At 33.0% G+C, this 12,742-nt stretch overlaps 1 protein-coding gene and 1 non-coding gene across 2 annotated transcripts; one reads left to right on the forward strand and one right to left on the reverse strand.

Annotated features, from left to right (window-relative positions):
• Nucleotides 1-1,854: 1,854 nt before the first annotated feature.
• LOC114757056 (protein PLASTID REDOX INSENSITIVE 2, chloroplastic-like) lies at nt 1,855-3,523 on the forward strand. Its single transcript, XM_028946051.1, has 3 exons — nt 1,855-2,115; nt 2,194-2,289; nt 3,202-3,523. Exons 1-3 carry the CDS (start codon nt 1,855-1,857, stop codon nt 3,394-3,396), a joined length of 552 nt encoding a protein of 183 aa, XP_028801884.1. The 3' UTR covers nt 3,397-3,523.
• Nucleotides 3,524-11,829: 8,306 nt separating this feature from the next.
• On the reverse strand, nt 11,830-11,904 carry TRNAN-GUU (transfer RNA asparagine (anticodon GUU)). The gene has a single exon. It is a non-coding gene; the product is annotated as a tRNA-Asn (tRNA).
• Between the last annotated feature and the right edge of the window lie 838 nt (nt 11,905-12,742).

Below are 12,742 nucleotides of genomic sequence, written 5' to 3' on the forward strand. Positions count from 1 at the left end.
TATATATGTACATAGTTTTTGGCTTTTCACTCACTTCTTGTACCAGTTCAGACTCCGTATTACTCTTCCATGAACCTTACGAGTCCTTTCAGGAGCCCTTTCTCATGAATCTAAAATAGAAGTTCTTGGCTTTTGCTGATTGCTATCTTTTCCGATGCAAGAAATTGCGTCTATTAAATTTGCATTTTTTTTTAACAAACTATCTGATATATGCTGGTGCTCGTTAATTTGGATTTGAATTAGTTGGCTGCAAAGGGGAAGTTTTTCCAATGGAGATTTTTTTTTCCTCCTTTCACAAATTGTAAACCTTTTTTTATTTTGGGACGTGAACGAAGCTTAAAATTGAGATCACATTCGAAATGTATTGAAATGGTACTTAATAAATTTATATACTCCTCTAGTCTTTAATATAGGACCTAATTCTTGAGCTAATTTTGGTCTTAAATATAAGATTTATTTATCATATTTATCAATTTTTTTTAAATTATCCTTATGAATACTTTCTTAACTATAATCAAGTGAAAGAGAGAGGGAGAATATTAATAAAGATAAACATGGTGTTTTAGGAAAAACATGTCATATTTTTTATAATTAACTAACTTATCTAATTTTTTTAATCTAATCAAATTAATAAAATAATTCTTATATTAAAAACTGAAAGAGTGTATAATATACATTTAATTAAACGTTATAAGCGAATCACATATTCAGGCTGGCATTTACAACTCAAAAGTTGATTGAGAAAGGCAAAATCCCATTAAAAAAAATCACTTAAATTTCAAAAATCCTAAATCAAGAATTCCTATGAAAATACGTTACTAATTGCTCTTCAAGTATAGTCAATTGCTATTAAAATGTAAAGAACAAGGCTAATTTAGGATTTTAAAATTTAAGTAGTATTTTTCTTAGGATTTTTTCATTGAAAAACCCAATATAATGAAATATTAACAAGAATATTTTTAGTATGCCAATCAATTTATCAGGAACATGATTGGCTTATTTATACAGGGGGAAAAACTTATTGAAGTACTAATTTCAATGCCAAAAATCCTAATAGTTGTCAGTGCACTATGGGATGTAAGAATATATGCCTTTGTTGTATCCTTTTTTCCTTTAAAATTCTTCTCTATACCAATATGAGGTGGGGACGCATTTAGAAAATGATGAAAGAAACTTCAAATGCTATTTATTAGGATGTAATATGAAATAATAAAGAAGAGATGAAAATAATAGTTGAAATTCATATGAAATTAATGTTTTGAGAGTCGGTTGATTTGATCAGTTGAACTGAAATATGGTGTAATGGTTGATCTGGATATGAATTGGCCAATGGGCCTTGAATTGATCGAAATTAGTGATTAAATTTAATCGGTCATTTTTATTTTTTAATTTTAATCTATATCTCTAAGTTACAATTTATGCAAATCTATATCTAATAAATATTGGTGGAGGAAGAAAAATATACAAATATGCAAAAACGATTGTATTTATGTAGATAATTTGGGTTTTGTCTTGAAATAGAATGTTGCTAGTTGTATTTATGGAGTAATTATTTTACATATTTGATTCCATTTTTTTAATCTTTTACTAACTCCGGTTATAAGGATAACCTATAAAGCACATCTTATAGGTACAGGAGGTAGCATCATATAGGCATTCAAAAGAGACAAAAACAACTGGATGGGATTTACCAAAATTGAAATTTTGTCTTCAAGAATTTATTTTATAAAAATTAATATTAATTAATATAAAATATAAAATTTATAGCAGCGAGATGCCCAGTAAAATTAGCCCAAGTTTAAAAGTCGCAGCGAGCGTCCCATGCGCAAAAGGAAATCGGATAAAGTCACTAAGATGTCTTGGTGTGCCTCTTCTACTTCGTGTTTTGCCGCTTCAACATTCGATGCAATCCCTTCTTCATCTTCTTCTTCATTGTTCTGTGCTCGGTCATTATGCTTCTCACAGAGCCGTTTATATGGAACAACTTACAAAAAAATTTCCTCATTTCCTTCATCGAAGGAATACGGATTTCCTTCCTCCTCATCCTCAAAAATGCTCGTTACTAGAGCTGCAGAATACAAATTTCCTGACCCAATTCCTGAATTTGCTGATGCCGTGAGTTTCTGTTTCAATTGTTATTTTTTGGGTTCTGTTGAAGAAAGTTACTTAATGTCCTCTTTACGCCGCTTTCAGGAGACGAAAAAGTTTAGAAACCATCTTCTGAAGAAACTTTCGAAGAAAGATGTGTATGGGGAATCAGTTGACGAAGTTGTAGGTGTTTGCACCGAAGTGAGTTACCATGCTTATGCTCTCTGCCCTTTTGTTCCAAAATATAGCAAAGTTGTCTCAGATGATATACTTGTTGAGCTCAACAACAAATTTTCTGGCGAATGCTAGGGCTTACTCTGTTTCTCATCTTTGATTTTAGTGATGCTAAAGCAATGTTGTGGGTAAAGCGATTGGTTTATTAGGCCCCTTTGATAACATACCAGTAATCTGAAAAGTCTCATTTCTGACTTGTGAAGGGGTAAGATATAGATAGGGACTCAGAATAAAGCTACGGATTATAACATGTGTCATGATTCTTCTGATTTATTGGGCGACAAACTTTGATTAAAATTAAAAAGAAAAAAAGAAGAAGCCAGAGCTGTGGTTACTGGGAAAAAATGATCTTGAACTGTGTTTACTGGTTTAGTTCATGGCCTTTGTGATATCTGTTATGATGAGTAATGGAGAACTATTATCTTCAGATTGAGCTTGACATCTGAAATCTTGTATAGAATAGAACTTCATTTGGAAAACATTGTATCTGTTATAAAGAAATGTGTAATGTACTCCTGAAAATGAAAGAGCTCATGAAGATACTCAGAATATAGCCATATCTAACATTATAAGATGGAGCATTGAAAAATATGTTTGAAATACTAACATCTCTATGATTGGTATGCTTTGTTTTTCTCTCGTAGATCAGTCCTCCATAAATATGTTTTTTACTTGAAATTTGTTCATATGTGATTTTCAAGTTCAAGTTAAACGTTGTCTGTCTCTTCGACTGTCCTCTTTTTGTGGACATTGTCTCTAATCAATCAATGGTGAATTCACTCTCTGTTTTATTGGTTGTAACTTATGGTGGGCATTGCAAACAATATTATTAGAATGAACTTATCAATATTGGCTCTATATTGTGTGAATGTTGAACAGATATTCAGTACTTTCTTACACTCAGAATATGGAGGACCTGGGACACTATTGGTGTTACCATTCATAGACATGGCCGATACTGTAAATGAGAGGGGATTACCAGGAGGGCCACAGGCTGCACGTGCTGCTATCAAGTGGGCTCAAAATCATGTTGACAGTGACTGGAAAGAATGGACTGCTTCTGGTACCAACTGAAAAATGAAAGAAACAAGTAGAACCCTTTTTGTATCTTAATTTTAACGTTAATTGTGTCTCTTTTTAAGACGGGCTAGTAGTAATAAATCCATTGATAATGAGTGTAATCAGAAATTTGAACTTTTTATGATGGAAAATTTGTTGGTGAAATTAGGCATGGAGGCTGTGTTCTTAATTGTAAATCACTTGTGGGATAATTGATGACATTTTCCTAATTTTATCCCTATTTAGTACAATAAAGGAAATAGGTGAGAAAAAATGTACAACATATTTTTTTCAATACCATTTTTTTTAATAGAGCAAATGTGAAAAGTTTTATCAATTTAATGCGTTCCTTAATACGTAAGAAGAATGAGATGCAAATGACTTGGATATAATAATTAAGTTGTATAGTGTCGTCATGTTATGGCATGAGCTTTTTTTTTTTTCCCTTCTTGAGAAGTAAATATTGCTGATACTATAATTTGTGAGCTTGGAGTCTCACTAATATAGATGAAAATGTTGCAACTATAATCCGTCTAAGAGTAATATCTGGTCTCCATGCTATATGTTCGCGTTGTTTATTCCCTGTGATGGCTACAACAGCCTTGATAGGCACCACCTTACGTTCTTTTTTTCTCTTTTTTGACCGAACACTACCTTACATTCTGATTCCTGCTGGTTTTAACATAAAGAAATATTTGATACTCAGCTATAAATAAGATACATAATATATTATTGTGCTACTATTTTTGATCCTTAATATAAAAACTACTTGATTAATTTGAGTATATTAAGAAAATTAGTTAAGTTAATTTGTTTGTAATAAATATCTGTTATTTTCTCTAAAATATTGTTGTTAATCATATGTATTAGCTATAATTACCATTTGATGGAGTTTTTAACATTTGTATTACTACAATAACTATTTAAAATAAATAAATAAATATAAGAGACACTAGATTGAGATTTTATATTTAGGATTAAATTAAAAATTAAAATAGCTCTTATTAAAAAAACCGGAAGTAGTATTAACAATTGTGTAACCCTTCCTGATTTTTTTTTTTTTGGCCATTGGTGTCACTCTTCTTTTTCAACCATAACTCATGTCATCCATTACATAGAAGGTTCAAACTTACGTCCTCACAACCCAACATTAAAAGTTGGGTAGAAAAAAAATTGGGGAACTTACTTCTCAGTGGTCCGCAGCCACCACAAGACAAGCTCTTTAAAACATTATATCTTTAATCCTCAATATAAAAACTAAATGACTAATTTTTAAATATTATATACCAAAAGAAATTTGCAAACACTAAAATAATTAGTTAAGTTGTCATAAAAAAAATAATTAGTTAAGTTAACTATTTGTAATAAATAAATATTTATTTTAAAATACCTTTATTAATCATATATATTAAAATTACCCTTTATAAAAATTTCTTAACATGTGCAATTACTATGAGAATTACTTGAAAATAAAATCAATAAATATAGAAAACAAAAGAAATTAAGATCCTATATTTAGTACCAAACTGAATCTCTGACAAGCACTTGTACACAAGATAATCAGCTTTATTTGTTAAACCAAGATATTTTTGACTTGACAGAACAACATAATCAGCAAACAATTACGTAATCAGATAGCATTTATCTTGTACTACATCAAGTCCTATTTACAAGACTTCACCTGTAGATTATAAATGAAGTCTTGTAATTAGAACTGTAAATAGTATTACAGATCTTCGTTTTGAATCATTGTATGCGACAAAAAGACAGCAGTATAATTCTTTTTGACAGGGCTATTTTGACTGGGTGAGACTTGAGCATTGTCTATCTATGCACTTCATGATGGCACTATACATTTACAAAATTTCGGCAGCACAAAGACGCCAAACAGTTAACGTGGGAAGTGTAATAATGGCCTTTAGTGTGGAAAGTGTAATAATGGCTTTTCTCTGCGGCACTTGAAACCATGCATCTCATTTGCGATTCAATTCATCCCAATCGATGAAGCGCTCAAGCAGCTCTTTCTCTCGCAAAACTAAGCAAGCCTCGGCCCTCCCAAACCATTTATAGCGATGCTTTGCTATATAATCATACACAAAGTCCCTGACTGGCGTTGGAACCACTAGCAGAAAGCTTAAAGCAGAGTATGGCAGTGGCAAGTATGAAACAGCCCGTAATGCAGCTGCATAGTCATTTTTGAACGATTAAATTGGCATACTCAAACTCATTTGCAAGGCAGAGAGAATGACAAAATTATAATTGGTAAATGGAGCATATATTAATCTAGGCATTTATTCTACACGAAATTTATTCTAAAAATATTGGCAGTTTAAATATGAGCCCTTGACAGATTAAAAAATAAGTGGGCCATAAACCCAAAGAATATTGGTGCAACAGAGAGAGAGCGAGACAGGCTTGAGTCTTCAAAGTAGGGAGAGGAATAATGACTAGAGGTATAAAGAAACTTCAAGAGGGAAATGGCGTGTTCCAGCCTGGAATGATGAGGAGAATCTAGAGGAGAAAGCAATCAAAGAACCTCGTTGGAAATCTGAAGGAAAGTCCTTAAAACCAGATGACTCCTACTCCTTCCATTAGATTGCTCTTATCTTAAAGAGCTTCGCTACTTAAATACACCAGGGTAGACAGAGAGATACTGCCAACCCTAAGATTGCCCATCTCTTACAGAGGTTCACTACTCAACTACAATAGGGTAGAGAATGTGATACCAATGCCTAAGGATGGGATGATGCTTAGAAATTAAGAGGAGTTGGTCCTCATGGAATAGACAAAGAAGCTTATGAAACTGTACCATATCATGTAGGTGACTAAAGCCATGGAAAGGAGCCTCAATTCCAACCTTATAGGGGAAGAGTGAGCCACAGATTTTAAAGGTCAAATTACTGAAACTGTAGGGAATCCTAGAGTTCATGCTGAACAGCTCATTTTGGTTCATTTTCTTGAAGGATAATGATTACGGTCATGTTCTTAACAAGGCACCATTGGTTCTATTGGAACACTATGTAGTTGTTCACCATTGGACTCCAGGTTTTGACCCCGATAACAATGTTGTACACAAGATAGCTTTTTTTGGGTAAGGATCCTAACTTCCGAATAACTCAACACAATAGAAACTTCTTATAGAAAGCAGGGCGCTAAGATTATCGAAGCAGATACAAACACCATGAACCAGACGCGAAACAATAATGCAAGAATTGAGAGGGGCTGTTTGGCAAGGATTAAAGCTGAAGAGGATCTTACAAAGAACTCACTCAAGATTAATTGTTCGCAACCAAGTCTACCAAGTGTTGTCTGAAGGTATAAACCTAGTATGTTTTGGCCGTGGGCAATACAGCTAGAGAAATGAAGCATCTTCATAATACCATCACCTGGATATGGGTGTTAATGAGAAAACAAGCAGAACAGGGGCTTAGAATCTCGCTGATGAGTGACTACCAAACAACCACTACTAGAAAAGTGGAGCAGTAGGATGTTAAGTTCATTGGATGATTGTCAAAATAACAAATAGGGGGAAAAGCATCCTGGAATGAATTACAAAACCATTGGTAAAACTCACCATCTACAAGAGAGGCCAAGAATTTGCAGGACATGTCAATGTTCGCTGCCATAGCCAACATCAGTTTGAACCATATATTCAGAGCAGCTAACAACTCTGCTAACTGGCCAGAAAGGAAAGGATAGACGTTGAGTGAGGAGACAGATATCATGTAAGAGCCACTTGCTGAGTGTTGCTATTTTGTAGACTCAAGTAGAAGGGATTTGCACCCCATAATCTCCTGAGTAATTTACTAAGCCCTTTATCCAACAACAACAAAATTGTCTATGAGCTCCAAGCCTAAAGAGGCTCTAACTTTGACTAAGAAACAATGGAGGAGAACTATGGTAGCAGGCCTAAGCTTTTTTCTCAGAGTTTTGAAAATAATTTTTTTTTCTGCCATCTGAACAGACTGGTCTGCAAAAACAGACGGCCCAGAAAGAAATACTTCTTTGAAAAAATTCTGACTTGGTCACTTCAGCATTGGAAACCTGTCAATGCAAGATTGAATCTGTATGCAGATGCAGAATGTTAAACAGTCAACACCCAATGTCAATTTTAAATTGGTTTTTAAGGTCCTAAGATCTCATGGATTCTATGAAAAACTTAAAGTAAACATGGAACTGATCAAATTCAAGAGCATGCAGTATATTTGTCTCAGAAAGCCAAAAAGACTGATTGGGCACAATTGAATTTAATAGGTGAAAAGGTCCTAACCAGTAGATCCTTGACTGTATGAACCCAGGCCCTCAACAAATAAAAGGCGACGGAGAACATCCTTTTTCTCAAGACCACATGCTGTCAAATAGGGCTCTGCAGCCTTGGATTGAACGCAACAGAACTTAATCTTTTTGTCATTGTCGGCATTGATTACCCATTTCACACCTGTTCATGCAGAATAGAATCAAAATGTACTCATAACTGTAGGTAACATATTAAAAGAGGACCATGCAATTAAATGGACCCAATGTGAATGGAATCTGGAAAATGCATAAGAAATTAAACTAAATTTTTGGAAATTGAGAGGTTAACTGATTGAATAATGACTGGACAATATCAAGGCCGGGAAATTTCATTTTTGATCCAATGAAGTAGAAGTATATTCCTCCAACGTAACAAGTTCTAAGTATTAAAATAGCGACAGTACAGGTATAAACTATGATATGAAAGCTGCTTCCTTCTCCCAACTGAACCTATTCTTACGCAACGAGAATGAAGATATACAAGTATCTAAAACTCCATTAGCATCAATTAGACATAAATTTGTGGAGAAGCCACTTCTGAGACAAAATAACCCAGCAACTTGATATAGAAGTTTGGTAATTCTAATGTCCCCACAATTAACAATGCAAGGGACACCAATTGTACCAACATGATCAAGACATTTACCGGCAATGTCAACCTTCTCACCATACTCAGCAAGAGAATCAAGTAAAACTGTAAAAGCGTGCCGCAACTATCATCCCGCAGCTAAGAGATTAGAAACTATTTCCCCACCGTGAAAATAACACTAAATAGAAATTCAACGAATTCAATCATTTTGCGGAAGCTCCCTCACAGTCACATGGATCAAATTCGTTAGGTGCGCTAAGATTTAGAGTGCAAGGAGAAAAAGGAGAAGAACGAAGGATCCAAACCAATTTCCATGAAGAAACACCAAAAAACTCATAACCGGCATTATAGACAGACGAAAAAAGTCTTGAAAGAATCAACACTTACGGGTGCAACACGTGGTTGATTATGTAGGGCCAACGGAATCGCTCATTTTATGAGATACTAATAATATTGAAGCCGGCCACATCACAACGAGAAACACAGCCGCCCAGAAACAAAGAAGACGGACAAGGAGCACAAGAAAAGAAGAAAGAGAATATAATGAAGCATTTCGATCGAACAGAGAGAATCCAGAGATAGGAAGGTCAAATAGGAAAGGTAATGAACGGAGTAATACCTCGGTGACAGAGATGACAGACGCCGTCATAAACCACGACTCTCGGAAGCAGCAACCTAGGAGTGACTTGCTGGGAAAGAAGTTCCGAAGAACGAGGAGGATTAAGAGTTTCTTCGTCATCGGAATCAGCCACAGCAGGGGCAGAGAAGGGAACGGTGTTCTTAGATGAAGAAAGACAGCGACGGAATGAAGAAAACGAGAGCGTCGTTGCGGTGGTGTTCGAGAAGTTCGGAAATCCTCTGCGAAGCATCTTCTTCTTGATCGTATTAGCCTCAGAAGACGGCCACGCAAGAACTTATATAGGTTCGGAGGAGAAGGCGGAGTTTCGTCGGGTTCTCCGTCGAAGCGACGCGAACATGACTTCTTTTTCTTTCTGGACAAGGAAGCAAAACTTGTTGAACGGCAAGAATAGCATTCGTTTCAATTCAAGCACCAAATCTCGTGTTTTGATTTCAAATCCTAATTAATCAACACTGTAATCGTTAGTTAAAAGGGAAAAAAAATGGACACGAGTCTAACAGAAAAAAAAAAAAATGACTTGAGAGGCGCTTACAAATGCCCAACATGGTCTAGAATATTATTCCTTCTGTTACTTATTATAAAAGGAAAATGACAATAAAATACCACTTAAATTTCAAAAAGACAAATAAGGGACTTGAATAAGTAAAATGACAAATAGGATACTGGGTATCAATCTGGAATTTTGATTTTTGATGTTAAAACATGTTGCAAAACCCATTGACAAAGTAGTAACTCTCACTATGAAAGTTGTAAATCCCACTATGTGTTTTGTAAAATTCAGCGTGAAATTGTATTGTTTTTTACAGAAAAGTTGCCTAACCCCTCAAAACAGGTTGCAAAAGCCATTGACCAAGTAGTAATTCTCATTATAAAAATTATAAATCCCACTATGTGTTTGTAAAATTAGGCAAAACTTGCTCGGCCCTTCAAAACAGGTTGTAAAACCCATTGACGAAGTAGTAACTCTCACTATGAAAGTTGTAAATCCCACTATGTGTTTTGTAAAATTTAAAATCAAAATCTCATATTGGTACCTGATGCCTTCTTTGTCATTTTGCTTATTCAGGTCCCTTATTTGTCTTTTTGGAATTCAAGTGGTATTTTATTGTCATTTTTCCTATTATAAAAGACAAATAATCAAATTATGTTGATAAAAAAAATAGTTAAAATTAGTTGAGAACAATTAATGTGTAAAAAGTATAATATTTTTTCCAACAATGCCCCGATTAATAAGGAGAGAGAGTATGAGAGAGAACAATTAAATTATTAAAAAAAAGAGAAGTAGGAGGGAAAGAGAGTATAAGTTGGAGACAAAATAAATAGAGATAAAATAGGAAATCAATACAAAAAATAGAGACAACTTTTAAGTGTCTCTTATATATGAGAACATGCCATAAACATCAAATGTCTCTTATAATAAGGAACGGAAGGAGTATTATCTTTAATAAGACTGTGGGTAAAAAAAAATTCCCCCAAAAAAGTATAACATTATTAAATCTCAAGTAGTTTTAAAAATAATACTACCTCCGATCTTAAATATAAAACCTTGTTTAAATTTTATTTTAGTCCTAAATATAATAACTCAATTCATTTTATCTCTCATAGTTATACATTTTTTTTAAAAGTAATCCTTCCAACAATAGTAGTTTTAGCTAATATATGAGATTAACAAGGACATTTTAAAAAAGACAACACATATTTATTACAAATAACTAACTTAATTTCTTTCTTTAATCTTCTCAAATTAATCAACTAGTTTTTATAATTAGGACCAGAGCTAGTAACACATTTTTAAAAAATTTATTATTTAAAATTTAGTAATTTTTAACCTCCCCCCCCCCCCCCCCCAAAAAAGATTCTCACGATACAAAGAAAATCACAGAAGCCAGGGTCATTTTGACCCTCGTTTTTCATTATTATTATTGTGGTTATCGCTATTTACTCAATAATAGACCGACACATTGAGAACAGTTTCACACTCCCATTTTAAATAAGAAACATTGTTGAAAAATTATTTGAAGGTTCTTGAAATTTGTTTAAAAATCTAAGTGTAATTTATTTTTATCATACTTGTTGATCGTAAATTTTGTTTAATCCTAATTTAAAAAAAACACAATTTTTCGTATCTAAAAATACTGGGAAATTTTTTTATTTTACTGAGATATATAAAATTTTGCATCCCATTTGATAATAAATTTTAATTTTGTTATTAAAAAATTTTGTTATAATTTATTATTTGTTTGAAATAAATATTTAAAATTGTTGTGAAAATTTTTCACATATTTCTTTGAGACGCGGGTTAAATAGGCCACTAGCGTGTTTATTAAATTGAATTCTGCCTATGTAATGAGCAATGCCCTAATTATAATTTATTTTTTTGTTTTAGATAAAGATTTGGAAATTTAACATGTGTGTGTGAAGTCCTACATTATCAGTTCCCCCGTTTGTTGCAAGTAACCCTGTAATCACACGCTTACCGGTCTATTGTTTTAAACATAAAAAACTCTAATTTATTATATCTCTTAAATTTATAATTTATTTTTAAAGTATCCCTACTAATTATATTAAGAATTTACTATCTAATAATAGTCATAATGATGCTTTAGAAACATCAACTTATATATAGTATGAATAACCACGAATCGAATTAACAAGATCATAATATAAAAAAACTTAATTTAATTTTTTAATCAATTTAAATTAGTTAATTAATTATTATATTGAAGACAGAGGCAAAATAAGATATATTCCTCTGGTCCTAAATAAAAAAAATTACATTATAAAAGAGATCTTAAATTTAAAAAATTACACTATAAAAAAATATTGTATTTAAAAACAGAGGAGTAATATAAAAAATTAGAGAAATTAAAAAAAAAAAAAAGCAGGGGATTATATAAAAAGATTTCATAAAATCGGGGGGAAATCGCTAGAGAAGGGCTTGAACCTTCGACCTTGTGGTTAACAGCCACACGCTCTAACTAACTGAGCTACTCCAGCGGCGAGCGAGCGCGGATTATATTCTATTTAATGATATAGCAAATTAAAACATGCGTTCGCCTTGGTCTTGTAAATTTCCAGCAATTAGACTTTTTTTAAAGCCAAGGCTCTTCCTTCGCATCATACTTGACTTCGTTCCAATGTATGATGTCTACAAACAAATTTAAACTTCGTCTCATGTATTTCATGCAATACTCTCTCTCTCTCTCTCTCTCTTTCTTCTTTTGTTTTTTGGGACTTCCTTTATGTTTGTTAGTTGTCCTAAATGTACTTCACTTTGCATTATTCTCGGGTTCTATAATGCTCTTCTTTTTCAGTATCACCCTTCTTGCAAATTTCCAATATATTTTGGAATATTTGTTTCCTTAGATTGATATTATCAATTAGAGATAAAAATAAAAAGTGCTCACTTCTGAAACCATTTTAATGAGATAATTAACTTCTCTTGCTTTTGATATGGTAATTGAAAATGACTTGTACTTAAGGCTAAACATGAGCATACAATAAATTCTCATGATGCAGGAGATAACTAAAAATCATAAATAAGTTGAAGTTGTTATAAATTTCTAATAAAAAGCTTGAACAAAGTAGTTTTTTTCCCCATGAAAATAAAAAAGCTGATTTAATGATGATGATAGAAACACTAAATTTTAACATGCTGAAGAAGTGATATGATCGACATCTGCCATTGAGGCCTTTAAGGCACCAATTAAGGATAGCCAGCTTGCTTTATCCTTTCATTAAATCAAACGGTTTGTGGTCATGTGAGAGCTCTGATCAGAGGGCAAGAGAAGATCAAGATTGTTAATAATGGAACACTGCTTCTAATTATGCCTAAA

Source organism: Neltuma alba, unplaced genomic scaffold (assembly GCF_004799145.2).
Source record: "Neltuma alba isolate B1F8T4 unplaced genomic scaffold, ASM479914v2 tig00010560_pilon, whole genome shotgun sequence".
Classification (NCBI taxonomy): domain Eukaryota; kingdom Viridiplantae; phylum Streptophyta; class Magnoliopsida; order Fabales; family Fabaceae; genus Neltuma; species Neltuma alba.

Bases quoted from the DNA above. Each gene is read 5' to 3' on its own strand.
- LOC114757056 (XM_028946051.1), top strand. From the start codon at position 1,855: ATGTCTTGGTGTGCCTCTTCTACTTCGTGTTTTGCCGCTTCAACATTC. The intron at 2,116-2,193 runs GTGAGTTTCTGT...CGCCGCTTTCAG, and splicing joins TTCCTGAATTTGCTGATGCC to GAGACGAAAAAGTTTAGAAA. The intron at 2,290-3,201 runs GTGAGTTACCAT...AATGTTGAACAG, and splicing joins TTGTAGGTGTTTGCACCGAA to ATATTCAGTACTTTCTTACA.